The sequence below is a fragment of the Podarcis pityusensis genome, assembly GCF_964106645.2.
Source record: "Podarcis pityusensis genome assembly, chromosome: 12".
Taxonomy (NCBI): Eukaryota; Metazoa; Chordata; class Lepidosauria; order Squamata; family Lacertidae; genus Podarcis; species Podarcis pityusensis.
In genome coordinates this window covers 45,288,446-45,307,685 of record NC_138037.1, presented here as the reverse complement: position 1 = coordinate 45,307,685, position 19,240 = coordinate 45,288,446, and the positions used below count along the sequence as shown (strand labels likewise).

Here is a 19,240-nt window from a genome sequence, read left to right as displayed (position 1 = left end):
GAAGAGTGCTGGTGGAGGGGAGTCCAATGGGTGTGTGTACTTTATTGTTTGTTTGTTTGTTTGTTTGTTTGTAAATATGCTTAAATAAAACATTAAAAAATGTGTGTGTGTGTGTGTGTGTGTGAGAGAGAAACAGGACTTCCTGTTTTCTCATATTTCCTTCCATCTTCTGATGGCACCTTTTTGTCATTCAGGAGATTATGGAACTCCTCAGATCAGGAAATCTCATTAAAAGAGGAGGAAGAGCTGCTATTTGCACATGTGGCTGTCAAGGAGAGACAAAACAGAAGGCAAATGGGATGATTCTTCCACGCCCCCCCCCACGCCCCCCATTGCTTTACACATATATCTCTGTTCCTTATCTGAGACACATTTTAGATGTGGCAATAAAGAGGAACAATGAGGAGTGCAACTGAATTACTTCCTGTTTCCTTCTTTTCCACCCCATAAAAAGAGGCACAAGGTGTACCCACCTTGCGCATTTTTAAGGCATGAAAAAGTGCCCGCTTTTACATTGGTAAGTAGGAGTCACAATTTTTTTTTTAATATGCTTTTTATTAAATTTTCATTTTAGATACACCAACACCAACAAACAAATATATCAAATCTTTTTACATCTATCTTACTTTATGCTCCATAGAGCCATTGACTTCCCTCCTTCCCTTCCGCAGGTTTTCTTATTCCAATCTTTAATTCACAGTTTCATTAGTAAAAGACTAAACCATGACATAAGATTTATTTCAGTCCTGCTAACGTCTTCAAATTTCTACAGGTCTCACTTATATAGACCATAAATTTACTCCATTCTTTTTGGTACCTTGTTTCCTCCTGACTGCGAATCCTGTGTGTCAGTTTTGCTAGTTCTGCGTACTCGACCAACTTCGTCTGCCACTCCTTTACAGTCGGTATCTCCTGTGTTTTCCACTTTGGGGCTATCAGAACTCTGGCTGCTGTCGTAGCATACATGTATAGTCTTTGGTCCGTCTTCTTAATACCGTCTCCTATCAAACCTAGCAGTAGTTCTTCAGGCTTTTTTGGGAAAGTATATTTAAGCATCCTTTTAAATTCATTACAGATCAGTTCCCAAAACTCTTTCATTTTATCACATGTCCACCACATGTGGTAAAAATCACCGTCCTTTGAGTCACAAAATTTCATTGGCTTTCACCCAGAGTGTCGTCTGAAGGAACACAAGCCTTGCTGAAATTAAGCAGGTCTGGGGTTTGGTCACTGCACTGGCAGAACGTGTTTTCATGGCGCCAAGGGTGTGGAGGGCAAACAGAGCCCACCGCGAGCCAGCCCAGCCCTGATGCCAACAGACACACAACACTATCAAACCTATAGTTACGAAAATCCAACTAACAATCCAACGTAACTGGCTGTGTTTAACTATATGAATTCTTCATACATCATATAAACATACCTCTTTTCACATTATCAAATTAAGTAGAAGCAATTAAAGACCAACATTTTGAACAGGAAATACAAATAGATCAGTTCTTATATACGTAATGTCCAAATAGAAGCTTTTTTGTGTTCCATGTATGTCTTTACGAATACAAGTGTCAGACGCAACAACTTTAAGAAGCAGTACTTGCGGCGCTGTGGGTTAAACCACAGAGCCTAGGACTTGCCGATCAGAAGGTCGGCGGTTTGAATCCCCGCGACAGGGTGAGCTCCCGTTGCCTGGTCCCTGCTCCTGCCAACCTAGCAGTTCGAAAGCATGTCAAAGTGCAAGTAGATAAATAGGTACCGCTCCGGCGGGAAGGTAAACACCGTTTCCGTGCGCTGCTCTGGTTCGCCAGACGTGGCTTAGTCATGCTGGCCACATGACCCGGAAGCTGTACGCTGGCTCCCTCGGCCAATAGAGCGAGATGAGCGCCCCAGCCCCAGAGTCGGTCACGACTGGACCTAATGGTCAGGGGTCCCTTTACCTTTACCTTTACTTGCAGAAAATGAACTTGTTCTTTGTAATGTTCCACATATGTCTTTGCAAAGTATAGTTGTTGTATGCAGGTATCAGACGAAAGAACTTAAGATAAGGATTCCTGGAATAATACCTTGTTTCGCCCTGCCAGGCTTCGTCAGCCGTGCATACGCTAAATAATACAGATAAACATAATAATGTAGGGTTTTTTTAACAAATGAGGAAAGAAAACATATAACACGCATATTGAACAATGGATCTACGTACCATATTTTGTGTATCAGAGACATGGAACAGGTGACATGTCGGATTCTGCAGTAAACAATCAGTAATCCCATGTTTGCTTTTATAGAGAGACACAGTGTTAATTCTAGTTACAGGTGGCAGCAATCTACAGCAGACGCCAACAGAGAAACACCATTCCTGAGCCCCTTTGCGACACTGGAATGATCCTCATCTCGCAAAGCAGCACAGGGCTGGCTCGGGGGGGGGGGCAGCATGAACAGCGCACTCCCCAGAAAAATGACCCAGGGTAATCGCCCTGGCAGCCCCTCACCATGCTACGTTCCTGGGTTACTACTTGAATGGAAAGCTCCCTCTCCCCCAACCAAGTTCCATGATAGATGAAAAGTAGGATATCAGTGTAAGAAAATTAATCAGTTTTAAATTAACCACATAATCACCCTTAATCACTCAGAGGTACAGGAAAAATTTGATTTGGTCCGCATTAAAAGACAAACGTACCTACCTCACACTTGCCAAAACAGTATGAGAACCGAAACACAACCATTATTTGAAATTTGCTCTTCTCCAAAGTTTGCAGTGCAGTTCTTCGGACAAGCACTGTGTAAAAAAATGCACTTACTAGAGTAAACTCTGCACAATTCAAAGTGTTGGTGCTGACCATTAGAACCCTAAATGGCCTGGTCCAGGATACCTGAAGGAGCGTCTCCACCCCCATTGTCCAACCCTGACACTGAGGTCCAGCTCCGAGGGCCTTCTGGCGGTTCCCTCGCTGCGAGAAGCCAAGTTTTAGGGAACCAGGCAGAGGGCCTTCTCGGTAGTGGCACCCACCCTGCGGAACACCCTCCCACCAGATGTCAAAGAGAAAAACAACTACCAGACTTTTAGAAGACATCTGAACGCAGCCTTGTTTAGGGAAGCTTTTAATGTTTAACAGACCATTGTATTTTAATATTTTGTTGGAAGCCGCCCAGAGTGGCTGGGGAAACCCAGCCTGATGGGCAGAGTATAAATAATAAATTATTATTATTATTATTATTATTATTATTATTATTATTTATTACTATTTTGGCAAAAGGAACATAACAAAATGCTTAGTATTAAGGATAATTTGTTTGCGATAAATTGTTCATTAGGCAAAGTTGCATAGAAAAAATGTGTATATTGAGACAAATTTGCACCGGAATGCTGATGAATTTTAAGGAGGACTGCCTTTTTAAAAAATTGCAAACTAATGTGGAAATGTGAAGCACCAAACTTGAGATTGGAAAAATGATTTGCCCATCACTACCCTATGTAAATTTCAACACTTTCCTAAGATTTTGTTTGTTTGTCCAGGTTTTCCATCAGGATTTCCACTTGCTCACAGTGAAGAGCCAACAAACAGAGATGCCATTTCTGCAAAACGAAAAGATGGAACTTCACCTTGCTGCAGCGTCAGGCTCCATCCTCCCCAACTTCTTCAATATCAGTAGGTTTTCTTTGTGGCCTTTAAAACAAACAAATATATTTTATATCCTCACAGGTGGAGTTGGAATGTTAAAGAAGTCCACATTTAATGCAGTGGATCGTGTCCTTATTCAATCTGTATTTTCACAAAAGCAAACTCCTTAATGAAAATTTGACACACCTTAAGTCCTATTTAAACAAAATTGTCAGTTTGGGCATAATGCACTGCTTTCTTTATGCATGCTGATGGCTGCATAATTATGCTGTGATAATAGCAATTATTTCCAACTGTTGGTGGAAAACATGTACAGTTTAAACGCTGCAGGGTGTGCTTACTGGGTGTTTGGGCAAGCTTTCTGATAAGATTACCTAATGAACAAGATGGGCCGAAAAATGGGGAGATGAGAGGTGGGACTTGGTGCGGAGGAAATAAATCTGATTGGTTGAGATGCAGTTACCATTCTAACTAGGCTTGTGCATGTTTTTGCCATTTTGCAAGCCACACTGGCAAAAAGGATCAAGGAACTGGAAGAGTTGAGCAAGAATCACTTGACAGGAAAATGGAATGATGGAGACAAACCATTTTCTGCTTCTGCATCTTTAAAAAAGCACAAACTCATGGTTAGAATGCTACTGCAAAGCAATCCTTCATGCAGCATTTGATTTATTTGTGGGGATGTTAGACAATGTTGCATCAAAACAGCATTTAATCATATATGGAATTTATACAGTGCTTTAGAGCAGGGATTTTTGATGTAATAAGGTTAACAGTGATGTGAATGAGCAGATTTTTCCTTTTTTGAAAGAAGTAAATAAACACGACATGCTCATTTGGATGTTTTCCTCCTTAAATTAGGTGTTCTCATTATTTGCTTTTGGAAGCTTCTTCCTGTGAGTAAAAGCCTGCATTATTTAAATAGATTAAAAATGCATAGCAGATGTACAGCACTGGCGTTAATGCAAGGCTGGCCATCTCTGCAGCCTGCCTGCTTCACAGTCTTGATTTTTGCCTGATTTTACATGGTGATGCACACTGAACATTACTTATTCTCGTGCTTTATTCCAGCTCAGAAGCATGAAGAATTCAGGCATGGCAGGCATATAGTTACATCGTTAAAAGAAAAAGGGAAGAGTAATATTTAGTAGAACATCGCTAGATTTAACTGCGGCAGCTCTCTAGCAAGAGCTGCTATTGGTGTGATACACCCATAATAATTGCAGTAAAAATGAATGCTGTTCGGTGTTGTTTATTTGACAACACTGATGTGTGTGTGTGTGTGTGTGTGTGTGTATGTGCGCGCACGCGTGTGTTTCCTAGTATGTCAGGCCTTGCAAATAAGTCTACAAAGTACCTAGCCCAACAAATATTCCAACTTGTACCATCCAACACATACTGGTACTAACTGTTTGTCTGCTGGGCTATAGCTCCTTAGTAAGAGCCTGAGCTTTGCATGTAAAAAGTCCCCAGGTTCCATCCCTGGCAACTCCAGGTAAGATTGGAAAATGCTTCCTACCTGAAACCTTGGAAAGCCACTGCCATCCAGTGTAGAGCAGGGGTGCGGAGCCTAAGCCTGGTGGGTGTGGAAGGAGAATAAATGCAGACCTCCAGCCCTTTCTGTCTGGCCCTCAGGGCTTTCCTCAGGCCACACCCATATTCCCAGGCTGTGCCCCTCAACAGCCTTGCTCTGATCTATCCTCAAGTGTTTTACGCCTGGATGGGATGATTCTTTGCACTGCCCCTTAACCTGTCTGTGTGGAGGATAGAGATAAGTGTGGGGGTGTAAGTGAAGACATCTGCATACCTGGAAAATAGTCTGCTGCACAAAAGCTAGGAGTCACACCTGTTCCTGCATTCCCTTTTGCATTTTGCCCTGCCCATATAACACTGGTCCTGAAAGACCTACATTGGCTCCCAGTGCATTTCCAAGCACAATTCAGAGTGTTGGTGCTGATCTTTAAAGCCCTAAACACCCTCGGCCCAGTAGACCTGAAGGAGCGTCTCCACCCCCATCATTCAGCCCGGACACTGAAGTCCAGCTCCGATGGCCTTCTGGCGGTTCCCTGATTGCAAGAGGTGAGGTTACCACTGGGTCCCTTCCAACTACAGTGGTACCTCAGGTTACAAACGCCTCGGGTTACAAACACTTCGGGTTACAGACTCTGCTAACCTCGGGTTAAGAACTTTGCCCCAGGATGAAAACAGAAATTGTGCGCCAGCAGCAAGGTGGCAGCAGGAGACCCCATTAATTAAAGTGGTACCTCAGGTTAAGAACGGTTTCAGGTTAAGAACGGACCTCTGGAATGAATTAAATACGTAACCAGAGGTACCACTGTACACTTGTCTTCAGAGGCATCATACTCAAAGCATCCTGCCACCTATTTTTCAAATGGATAGAGCCTATGAGTTCACTCTGTGCAGCTAGGCAATTATCACCAGTATTACATTGAATTACACTGAGCACATGTATGCCGTGCCATAAGGTGGGCAGTGACTGCTCACAATAAACCATGACAATTCAAGAAGCCTATCTTACTCTTACACGTGAGCAAAGCCATCTTTTGTGCGGAAGCTGTGATACATTTCTCCTGCCTAACTCAGCAAGCTCCACCGCGCTCCTTCCTAACAGAATACTGGAAAGGCGTTAGCAATTTACGGAAAGGTAGAATCAAGGGGGTGGGGGAGTAGCGCAGCATAATATTTCTGTAACGCTGTTGATTTATGGAGGGTTTAATGATTGTGTGCAGCCCTAACTTCATATACAGTGTGGCCCTACATGAGATTTATGATGGATGTTTTTCTCACATAAGGTGATAGACAACGTATGCCGATGGCTTAGCTTATTTAGTTAATAGTTTTTATCTGGCATAAGCTACCGTCCGTAGAAAGCATACCCTGTGTAATTGACATGCATTGTAGTGACTAACTTGCAGCATTACTCATGGGTGTCACGGCCGAGATGCTCTTCTGTCAACAGCAGTTGCAACATATTAACGAGGCGCAGCAAGAGGAGCTACAGGTGTAAATCAGGCCTGTCAAGCATTGTCTAGGCCATTTTGTAATCAATGGTTTATTTATTACTGCTCCCTCCCCAAATCGAAAACCGTACAAGCAAGAAGTCATGACTGGACTCCAGTATTTCAGGGGAATCAATGGAATTAATCATCAGCATTTTCCATCCAATATTGAATCAGCTCAGGTACTGGAATGATAAATGACTTTATTATCTGGATGGAATCAACATGAAATGATAACCCAGGCTTGGTATTAAAAATACTTTCGATTTCTCTACACCCAAAGCTTACATTCTTCAATATTGCTCTTCTACCCACCCCCACCCCCCTTTCCCCTAGTAGCTGTCTGGAGAAAATGAAATAAAATTAAACACTGAAATGATTGGATCTCATGCAATAAGCACAAAGAACTTATAGTAGTGGTAGTAGTAGTAAGTGGTGTAAGGGATGTTAGGGGAGGGGTAGTATGGGGCACACATACTCCTTCTGGAGTAGTTTGTCCACCTTTGGTCCCCACTCTGTACTCAGCTATCACCTGTGGGTCCTAGAAGCTGTCAGCATGCGACAGTGGTCACACCCCAGGAAATGGTTTTGATTGGCTGGCTAAACCAGGTGAAGATAGCTGATGGGTCTCAAACCCTTGGTGAGTTAGGGACTTCCCTACATAGACAGGCTCCTGCAGATTGAGCGGACTAGACCAAGAGTGGGTCCAAAGGTCAAGAAGGTGGTTTCTGCACGTGCTGTAGAGGGAAGTGAGGGGCAGATGAGGCTTGTCAACCTGGGAAGATAGCCTATCTAGGAGAAGGAAAACTCTGATCCTAAACCTCCGCTGCCTTGCAGAGTATCTTCTGGAGAAGAAAAGGCTCAGTAAGACCTACACAAATCCAGAGTGGTTGGATGGTGTCTTGTCTGCCTCCCTCTGGCAGCTCCTGCAGCCAAGCTGGTGCCAAATGTATTGTTCTGCTCTCCTTTGTACCACATTAGCGAGGCCGAGAGGGGGGTCTTGTCATCTGGGCAGCCCAGGACCTCCTTTGAGGAAGGTCTGAATGAAGGGTGGGATACGGCTCAGCAGGATTCCACTCTGTTATTTTGCAAACTCACCCCACTTACCTGGGGGTAAGCCCCATTGAATTCAATAGGGCTTACTTTTTATTTATTTTTAGTTAAAAACACATTTATTCAATAGTTACACTTCAGCTTTGTCCACTGCCATAATACCACAGAACAATCACTCCAGTCGCTTACTTTTGAGTAGACGTGGTTAGGCTTGTGCTATTAATTGCTACTTTAAACACGATCAAGAAAATAGAGTAATAAAAAAGGGTCAGAGTTATGCAAGGGAGGGGGGAGTATTGTTGCGAAAATCAAAGAGATTGAAATGCCACTATCCAGACAATAGAATTCAGAAGTGCCAGCTGAAAGCGAACACCAAGATCCATTGGTATTAGAGGAAGCTGCTGGAAAAGAAAGCCAGGAAGTAATTATTCTGGTTTAATAGAAGATGAAGTATAACTGTCTCCTCTGGACACTATAGAGTCATTGCAGTCTGACTAAATTCCATCTATTTGGTGGAGCCATATCACTAATCAGGAGGGAAGCTGTGTGACAGCTCGCTCTAATGAAGTTTGTGTCATTTTAGCAAGATAAATGGCTGTGGTTCAACCAGGCACCATTCAGTTAACTCTCCGGCTGCACAAACGGCTCTATAATGTTCTCTTCAGTGCACAAAGAGGACATAGATTTGCCACGTTCCAAACCTCAGCATCGCAGAGGGAACAAAAAGCTGTTGCCTCTCTGTCCATTTCGAATCTAACCTTTTTATAAAGCACATTTTCCGTGGCTGGCCAGTTGAATTGGTTTCTCAAGTGACGGGAGCAATCTCTGGCAGTTAACTGTCCCCCACCCGTAAGGAAGCAATTGTTTTGTAACAGAACTGTCTGAAAGGATTTCCCCACCAATCCCCACTCTCCTTAAAGCAAATGTTTAGGATCAACAAGATATAAGTACATGCAGGTGTACTGGCAAATCTGCTCCAGTCTCAAACCTGGTCGCTAGGCACTTACTTCTCTGAAAATGCTGAAGATCAAGGGATGATAATAAAGTGTGTTTTGCAGAGAAAGCCGACACGTTGTGCATAGGACATTTCCTCTCCAAGACATTCAGATGTATTACTGCATTGGCACAGTGTGCTTTCATCCATCTTCAGGCACAGGTGTGACTTCCAGCACCCGTATCTTAAGAATAATGCAAAAACTGCCTCGGAGGAGAATTGTTAAATGGTTGCCATCTGCTGGATTTATATTAGCACAATTAGCCATCTCCCCCTGTTTCCGTCTTCTTTTCCTTTTTTTTTTTTGCTCCACCCAACCCATTTTAAAGCCCAGAAGGGCAATGGCAGGTAGAAAAGCTCAACAGCCTAACAGACTCAGCTGTGATTCAGTCATAGAATCATAGAACTGCAGAGCTGGAAGGGACACTGACAGTTAACTAGTCCAACCTCCTGCAATGCAGGAATTTCAGCTAATGCATCTCTGACAGGTAGCCATCCAACCTCTGCTTAAAAAACTCACAAGGAAGGAGAGTCCACCACCTCTTATAGGAGTCCATTCCACTGTTGAACAGCTCTTACCATCAGAAAGTACTTTCTGATGTTTATTTGGCATCGCTTTTCTTGTAATTTGAATCCATTGGTTTGGGTCCTACCCTCCGGAGCACGAGAATACAAGCTTGCTCCTCTTTCCATTGGACAGCCCTTTAGATATTTGAAGGTGGCTATTATATCTCCTCTCAGTCTCCTCTTTTGAGAGGAGTGCTCCTCTGATTGGACCAGAAAAATCTACAGTCCAAACCTTGCCTCAGTCAGGAACTTAGGGTTGGCTCACCTAGTCTCAGTCCCCACATTACAGGGGAGGCTTCCCTCGCAGACATTGTGGTCCTTCAGGTAGTACTAGACCTTAGCTCCCATGTTCCCTGAGCTTTATCCATGTTGACTGGGGCAGATGGGAGTTGGGAGTCCAGAAACATCTGAAAGGTTGAGGTGGCCTTCGTATTGTTTCTATACTAGGTCTGGGCGATAAATGGTTTTCAACATCACAATATATCACCAGCTTCATGGTTTTCCCCACATCGTGATTTTTGCATAGCGTGCACGCACACACCCACACCATGATTCGTGATATATTGCCAGGTCAAAAATTATGAAACCAATATCAAGATATGGACTTCAAACCGCTTGTTGGACAATATATTGATATATCACCCAGCTCTATTGTATACTGTTTTATGTTTTATTGTACAGTGGTACCTCAGGTTATTTACGCTTCAGGTTACAGACTCCGCTAACCCAGAAATAGTGCTTCAGGTTAAGAATTTTGCTTCAGGATAAGAACAGAAATCTTGCTCCAGCAGCGCGGCAGCAGTGGGAGGCCCCATTAGCTAAAGTGGTGCTTCAGGTTAAGAACAGTTTCAGATTAAGAACAGATCTCCGGAACGAATTAAGTACTTAACCCGAGGTACCACTGTATATATTGTTGTGCACCGCCTTGATACTGCATATGAGTTTATAAATAAATAAAATAACAAGTATGTGAGGGCACATGTTGCCCTTAGCCTGATTTCATGCAGGTGGGCAAAGATGGGAAGAGGAGATGACAGAGACAGGCAGACAGTGAGAGAAGCAAGTGACAAGAGAGGATGAGCTGCCCTACCCATTGCTGGCATTGGCTCCACCCACCGCCTCCATGTGGCTGTTATTACTATTATTAGTTTGATTTATTACCTGCCTCTTGCCCTAAGGTTCCAGGGCAGGTCGCAACATTTTAGGATACCATGTTAAAATGGTTTAGAACAAGTTGCAATCACAAGAACAGGCTGGGTCTCCTAAATATGCATCTCAGAGACCCCAGGGTAAAGAGGTGCATCTTCAGCGCACAATGAAAGCTGTATATTTATTATTATTTTCATTAAAATGTATACACCACATGATTATTTTTTTTTAAAAAAAAACTCCCCTCAAAGTGGTTTACAAAAAAAGAAGTTGCCGGACTCATCTATGTGGGGAGGGAGTTTTGCAACTTAGGGGCTACCACAAAGAAGACCATCTCTTGGGCTGCTGCCATACTGAACTTCTTTGAGCAGTGGAACTACCGAGAGAGCCCTCTGCTGCTCGTGACACCCGAAAGGTTCAATATTCAGTCTCTCAGATCTTTGGGGGCTAAGTTGTCGAGCACCTTGAACTGGGCCAGGAAATGAACTGGCAACCAATGCAGCTGTTTTAAAACCAGGGTTTATAAGAGTTCTAACAGGAACTCCAGCTCGATCTTGGACCGGTTGCAGTTTCCAGGTCATCTTCAAGGGCAGCCCCACATGGAACACATTGCAATAATATATTACCCTCTCAGGGAGTGTCATTATTGACAGTGGGGGAAAGTTTCCCATCCCTGCTCTAAAGCACTGTATAAATTCCATATATGATTAAATGCTGTTTTGATGCAACATTGTCTAACATCCCCACAAACAAATCAGAATGAGTGGTCATTAAATAACCAACATCATCTAATCTCCCTGCAAACAAATCTAGATGAATACACAATAAACAGGTCTTCTGTTGGTTGATTCTACCTGCAAAAACTCGGCAGTTGCACTCAAACTTCTCAGCAAGTAAAACTATACAAAATTCCTCTCCGTTATTTGAATTTTTCACCAGGCAAAGTTTGTGTTCTAAAAATATAACTATGGATAACAGAAGCCCACACAGTCTAGACCTCAGTTTCTGGAGCAGACTATCACTAATTTCACATGGCACATGCATGAAAGGTGAAAAGGGTTGATGCTGCAGCCCCACATCTTGTGAGTGCAGCAGAGATTTGCCTTATCATTTGCACTTGCTTACCAGCACGCGGGTGGCGCTGTGGGTTAAACCACAGAGCCTAGGACTTGCCGATCAGAAGGTTGGTGGTTCGAATCCCCACGACGGGGTGAGCTCCCGTTGCTCGGTCCCTGCTCCTGCCAACCTAGCAGTTCGAAAGCACGTCAAAGTGCAAGTAGATAAATAGGTACCGCTCCGGCGGGAAGGTAAATGGCGTTTTCGTGCGCTGCTCTGGTTCTCCACATGCTGGCCACATGACCCGGAAGCTGTACGCCGGCTCCCTCAGCCAATTAAGCGAGATGAGCGCTGCAACCCCAGAGTCATAGAATCATAGAATCATAGAGTTGGAAGAGACCACAAGGGCCATCGAGTCCAACCCCCTGCCAAGCAGGAAACACCATCAGAGCACTCCTGACATATGGCTGTCAAGCCTCTGCTTAAAGACCTCCAAAGAAGGAGACTCCACCACACTCCTTGACAGCAAATTCCACTGTCGAACAGCTCTTAATGTCAGGAAGTTCTTCCTAATGTTTAGGTGGAATCTTCTTTCTTGTAGTTTGGATCCATTGCTCCGTGTCCGCTTCTCTGGAGCAGCAGAAAACAACCTTTCTCTCTCCTCTATGTGACATCCTTTTATATATTTGAACTATCATATCACCCCTTAACCTCCTCTTCTCCAGGCTAAACATGCCCAGCTCCCTTAGCCGTTCCTCATAAGGCATCGTTTCCAGGCCTTTGACCATTTTGGTTGCCCTCCTCTGGACACGTTCCAGTTTGTCAGTGTCCTTCTTGAACTGTGGTGCCCAGAACTGGACACAGTACTCCAGGTGAGGTCTGACCAGAGCAGAATACAGTGGCACTATTACTTCCCTTGATCTAGATGCTATACTCCTATTGATGCAGCCCAGAACTGCATTGGCTTTTTTAGCTGCCGCGTCACACAGTTGGCTCATGTCAAGTTTGTGGTCAACCAAGACTCCTAGATCCTTTTCACATGTACTGCTCTCAAGCCAGGTGTCACCCATCTTGTATTTGTGCTCTCAAGCCAGGTGTCACCCATCTTGTATTTGAGTCGGCCACGACTGGACCTAATGGCCCTTTACCTTTACCTTTACCTTACCAGCATGGTTGCAGAAGATTCGCCAACAGGAATGGGGGAAACGGGAATGCTGACCTAGTTAGCAGATGTCCGTGGACAAAAGCATCTTCAGATGCTCTAATTTGATTATCTTCTCAGTCTGAGACAACCAGCTACCCACAGGTACATGATCGTGGGACAAGAGCATCCAAATGTTGGCTGTGAAAATTTGCTCTTAGCTTTTTGCTAAGTTACTTTTACTGGGAAATTCAAGGAAGCTTTGGGGAGCAAACTTCAGTTGCTTTTTTGTTTTTTGTTCTTAAACCTGCTAGTTACTGAACTCTGAGCTAAAACACAGACTAATTTTGAACCATTTGGTTTTATTTACACTTGGAACTTAATGAATCTCCCTGCGACAAAGTCACAGTTTTGCCGAAGAGGGATCTGAAGGGAAGCAGTTTCTTTCGCCACCAGCAATCAACAGCCAATGTCCTGAGAGAAATTTGGTCATCGTGTCTGGTTAATTTTATTTAGTTTCTCTGTCCTCCGGTCATGTACCTACTTGTTCTGTGTGGTGGGCATCAGGTGGACACTGTGTGAATATGGGAGGTGCAAGTAACCATTTTAGGCTGGTGAAATCTTGCACGGCAAGGTTAATGGTGTTATAAGCATACAAACATTTGTCATACCTAATCCACCCACTTGGCCACTGTGGGTGGTTCATCTGGCACCTTCGTTATATATCTTCATTATATATCTTTAGGCACCAGGCAAAAACATTCCTCCTCAACCTGTCCTTTGGCTGATTAACATTCTACAGCCTTTGAAATGTGGGAAAGTGGGTTATTATTTTGCTGTTTTTAACTATTTGTGTTTTTACCTTATATTTTTATCTTGTGAAATGCCCTGAGATCTTGTGATGAAGGGTGGTCTATAAATCAATCAATCAATCAAAAAACAAACAAAACTTATTTTCTAAGTCAAATTCAGACATTTCATATGAGTCTGTCAAATAAGCAGTATATTTGGGATCTAGGCTGGTTTTGTTGATGCTTTTTAAGTCTAATTTACTACCTCCTCTTCTTCTTCTGAAAGTAAAAGAAAATTTCATCTAAATCCCAGTGCTAAGTGAGTTTTTAATTGATACTGCTATTCAGAAGAAATACACTAAATCAGACGAAAAGAGCATGAGCAAAAATAGCAAAGCCTGCCTCTTGTACAGCTTCCTGAATTTCTGATTTTTCTTCTTCCAGTGTTGCTATCCCCCCCCCCCCCCGGTTTTAAATTATTCAGTTTACAGCAGTTGTCAGGTGTGTGTGTGTGTGTGTGTGCATGTCTATTTGTGTATGGATATTTATATGGTTTGGGGCGGGGGAGGAATAACATTACTTTTCCAACCTTTGTGGCGTTATTATAAGTGCGAGTCAAGGGTTCATACCTGCATGAGAGAATAAATTCTCCCCTCTGGAATGTGCTAATAGAAATATGATCGCAGGCCAGGCCAGCTTAAAACACAATATCATAAAGAATGCCAAGTGGGAAAGGGATGGTACACATCACATCATAGAACTGGTCTTCCATATAATCAGTTTCAGAATATGGGGTTATGTTGGTAGATACTCTAGATGTGGGAAGGTGAATTTGAGGTGAGGGGGAAATTGTCGCAGCAACATCTGAACCCACATTGCAGCAAATGTTCTGTTCAAGTTCAGTTAAAGAGGAGAGGGCAAACTGCAATTAATTTTTTTTAAAAATCATTTACATTTTAGATCTTAAAAGTTGCATGGAAATGGCAAAGTTCAACATTACCAATTCATCCAACATTCTTTAATAAGTATTGGACGAGCAATTCCATCATGTCAGCACCAGAAATGGGACCTTAGTAGCAATGGAGAAGCAATCAGATGCAATGACTTTGCTCCAAAAGAGAAGTCTTGGTCATACAAGGAGGCTTTTCTGCTCCCTCTTCGAGGGACCCGATCCCCGCTTGGGGAATAAAGACACGTGGACACAGAATGTAAGGTTAATGGGTAAGGTAAAGGCCACAACTTTATTGATACAGCATGTGAGAAGGTATTGGCTTAGGCATTGGACCACGGAACATTAGACTCCACCCACTCGAAGAGGGGTGAGTCTGAGGAGGGGTTAACCACCAGGAGGGGGAGCCTGTTGATGCTAATCCAACTATAGGCTCTCTCCTGATGTCACCGAGGGTCGTGCCATGGCCCCCCGCCACATGGGCATCTGACAGGATCCACGACCGCCGGATTCCTTTAGCGGAATACCCAAAATTGTCGGGGAAGGCAATGGCCACACCTTGCCCCCCGAAACACCAACAACACATTCCAATGCCTAACCGCCAAATACCACTAAAGTTGTGACGGTTGCTACAAGGTAGGTGAAAAAAACCAAGAGGCCGGGCCAATTGGGAAAAACTCCTACCAGGCCCCCTGGTTAAACAGGGCGACCAAGCAGAGGTCCATAGCAAAGTCTCAGGAACAGCTAATCTAAAGGGAGTGGAGGGTGGGTGACTCGAAGAAAATGTGTGTGCAATGGTGGGGATGGCTGGCGCGGCTGCGTTTGAGCAGCAAGCCACGCCCCCGCCGAGCTTCCCTATTGGGTGCCCAACCGGGAAGGGGTGTGGCACGCCAGCCCTGGAGTTGAAACAGGGGGTGGGGCGCCCCCTGCATGACGCGGGAATCGTCTCCCGCTCACAACCCCTCCCCTCCTGGAAGGAGGAAAGGCTTTACGGCACTCCTCATAACTCTGAAGAATAACCTCTAGAACACAGTTTCGTAAATGGGGGCTGTGCTGTAGGGGGTGCCGGTTTGGGAGAAGGAATTGGAAACCTGCGACACCCACCCACCCCCTGCATGCAAAAGGGCCTTCTGCTCATGCAAGGCGCTCTTTGGTTTTTTTGTTTTTGTTTTTTAAATGATATTTATTAAAGTTTCAAAAAATACAGGAAAATACAGAATACAGAAAAAATGAAAAAAAAAAAGTTTTTAAGATATAGCAAAAGAGTAAAAAGTAATAATAATAAAAAAAACATACAAAATAAAACAGTTAAAGATACGTTAATTTTCCATAACCTATCTTCCTTACACTTATTTCCCCGGACCTCCTCATACCTCCCTTTTTCGTATTCCAGTTCAATTTGTTAGTTCAGCAAATCCTTACCATTAAGCTTTTACCCATTTGTAAACCTTTCTTCATATCTCTTAAAGCATTACAGCTGGAAACCACTTAGTTTCTATCCAACATCCTTCTAAGATTCTTTAATTTTACAATATTTCTGTAAATAGTCTTTAAATTTCTTCCAGTCTTCTTTCACCGACTCTTCTCCCTGGTCTCGGATTCTGCCAGTCATTTCCGCCAATTCCATGTAGTCCATCACCTTCATCTGCCATTCTTCCAGAGTGGGTAGATCTTGTGTCTTCCAATACTTTGCAATGAGTATTCTTGCTGCTGTTGTAGCATACATAAAAAAAGTTCTGTCCTTCTTTGGCACCAATTGGCTGCGAACCGCCAACCTTCTGATCAGCAAGTCCTAGGCTCTGTGGTTTAACCCACAGCGCCACCCGCGTCACTAATCTTTTTTTTTTTTTCATGCAAGGCGCTCTTTGGATCCTTCCTAAACAATGACGGTTAAAAGGAGATTGTGTTGCACACATATAGGTGACCTGTATGATATTAAAAGAAAATGATGATGTGGGTAGTAATTTAAGTAGGTGAAGGCACAGTTCCGGAAAACCTGCTTAAGACTTTTCAGCCTCTACCTTGCCCAAATAAAGGGGGAAAGAAAAAAGTCAGTTGCTTATTATTAATAATAAACTTCATATTTTTGCACATCTAAGAGGTATGGGCTATGCATACCAACACATATTGCACACCAATCACTGCCCCACCCATTTTGCAATGATAGCCTGGTGCTGCTTCAAAATACAATGTACTGTTAACTGGGGTTGAAGTTCCAAGCCCAAGCTAAGCAAATGGAATCTGTGGTTGGATAAATTCCTTCACGTTAGCTGTGTATAGAAATAATCCCATCAATTCCCTGGTTTGAATTTTTCTTCTTCTTCTGTAGTTGGAAAACACATGCTTCTGAATATGTTATAGTGAATGATCCTGTTTTCTAAAAAAAATAGTTCCAGTTAAATCAGTTAAGCTGCACTGATTTACAGTGAGAGTACTGTGGTGACCCATGGTGTTTTGATTTTAATAGTTTTCGCATTTAAACATCCCAAATTAAATCAGCAGCCTCCAGAGAAATCAGAAGACCTTGATATTCCAAATCATTATTTGTGACTTTTCTGTGAATCAAATATTTTCAAAAGAAAGATGCAAGAAGTGATTTTTTGTAATATATATATGTTGTTTCTTTTCTATATGTAATTAGAAGAAAATAATATTTGCAGAATCTGGACTATGAATGGCTCATAAACTTGGGAATAATTCACAAAACTGATTCATAGCACAGATGAATATTCAGAGGATTAATTGCCAATGAATTATTCATTTAAGATCTACCAAAGTAACATGTATTTTGAAATATTGCCATGAGCCCAGATAAACAGCCCTGTGGGGAAGTATAAATATCACATCCGCAGAGAATAACGAATTAGTCCTTACAGTGTCCGGCAAAAGATTTAAGTCTGCCAGATTTCAGGTAACTCGCACACTTGATGTTTTATCACATGAGGCCACATTGAAAAAGACCAAGAGACATTCACTCGTGGACAATTCACATTTCCTTGGTTCTGTTGAACTTCGTAACAAAATGCTGTCTTGAATCAGCTGCTGTGTTGGACCAGTTTGCATAGATTATGTCACTTCGATAAAAGCGTACCAAATTATTTCCCCCGCTGGCACTGACCTATACTCCACAGTCTTCCTAAACATTATATAGGGGACATCAGGATGGGGAAAGTTGCACCACCCTGTTCCAGTCACAGTGCTAGCCAGCTAGCCAGACACGGCTTCTTCCTGCTGAACCCGAGCCAACCTGAGATGTCACTGTGCATCATAGACACAGGAAGAAGCATTCGTCTGTGAGTCACAACAGCATGTGGTGGGTTGGGTGGGTCTACAGGTTATATTAGACTCTTCCCGGACTGAAGAGGGCTTTATAGTATTAGAGCCCTTTCTGGGAATATCTAGAAAAGCTTATTTGCAAACATAGTGGGGGGTTTTTAATGCTTTATATTCATTGCTTTTAAGTGAAAACATTTTGCTAATTTCCATAGCTATTTGTATACGTGACTTTAAAAAGGTTTAAAATCTAAGCTCTCTAATTCACTGAGGAATGGCAGAAGTCTAAAACAAGGGAGCATGTTCCTTTTTGTATGCATGGGCTAATTTGACTGTGAAGAGGAATCTGTGCTAAGGAGAGGAAACAGGGATAAAAAGGTGTTTGGGAAATGCGGGAAGAGAAGTGATCAGAGCAGAGGGTATGTTCTGCTTGTGGTAAAATGGAAAGTTGTCTTTTTAAAATATTCTTTGCCATTCTTCCATCGCAAGTGACCTATCCCCTTTCCAATTTTTAGTGATCAGTATTCTTGCTACATTGTAGCATATAGGAACACCCTCCTTTTATTAATTTGAGATATCAATTGTCAGAATACCCAAAAGAAAGGCTTCTGGCTTCTTCACAAATATTTGTCTAAACATATTTTTTTTTATTCATCATAGACAATGTCCCATTTCTTTTTAATTTTGTCACAACCCCACCACATGTGGTACATTGTTCCTTCCGTTTGCTTACACCTCCAACACACATTTGAGTTTTATATATTTTGGCCAATTTGCTGGGTGTTATGTACCATCTATATAGCATTTTCATAAAATTTTCCTTTATTGTGTAGCAAGCTGTGAATTTTAAGTCTTTTCCCATAATTTTTCCCAGTTGTCCATCTGGATGGAATAACCAAAGTCCTTTGACCATTCGATCATCACTTCTTTGACCTCTTCATCCTTAACCTCCCAGTCCAGCAGCAATCTGTACATTTTAGATAGTATTTTCTTTTTGTTTTGTAATAAGTCTTTTTCCAACTTAGATATTTCTGTCTCAAACCCAATTTTCCTATCTGCTTTGAAAACATTGTTTAGTTGGTGGTATTGTAACCAATCCGTAAAATAATGTTTGTTTTCTTTAAAAAAAAATTAGCTTGAGTTGGTTTTGATCTTTCTCTAGAATTTCTTTATGTTACCCAGTTTTGTTTCCATGTTCTTCATTTTTACTGAAATGGCCTCTAGAGGTGACACCAGGGTGTCTTTTGTTCTAGCAAATTTTTATACCTGTCCCATACTGTATATTTCCAAATTATATTATTTAGAAAGCCCTTATGAACTTTTACTTTTTCATAGCCTAATATGCATGCCACCCAAATCTGTTGTCCCATCCTTCCATGTCCAATATATCAGTATTTTGCAGAGTCATCCATTCTTTTAACCAACAAAGGCATGAGACCTCATAATAGAGCTTAAGATCTGTAGTGCAAAACCCCCTCTTTCCTTAATATCCATTAGTAATTTATATTTGATTCAGGGTTTCTTCCCTTTCCAAATAAATTTTGATAGCTCCTTCTGCCAGTCCCTAAAACATCCAGCCCCGCCCTCCAATTGGGATCATCTGAAATAGAACATTTTTGGGAGCACATTCATC

At 42.5% G+C, this 19,240-nt stretch overlaps 1 protein-coding gene across 12 annotated transcripts in view; it reads left to right on the top strand.

The window, feature by feature from the left end:
- Window positions 1-19,240, top strand: part of LOC308459531 (uncharacterized protein) — a 113,146-nt gene that overhangs the window by 53,842 nt on the left and 40,064 nt on the right. For 10 of the 12 annotated variants that reach the window (XR_013978080.1, XR_013978081.1, XR_013978082.1 and 7 more), the window contains one exon: window positions 3,509-3,641. Coding sequence is in view for 2 of the 12 variants with exons in the window: in XM_080975150.1 (XP_080831276.1) it covers window positions 3,509-3,641 (133 nt within the window). In the remaining 10 variants the exon portion in view is untranslated. Of the gene's footprint in view, window positions 1-3,508; window positions 3,642-4,118; window positions 4,275-14,345; window positions 14,594-19,240 lie in introns of those variants that run through there. The other 2 variants (XR_013978086.1, XR_013978089.1) reach the window with 2 other exon arrangements.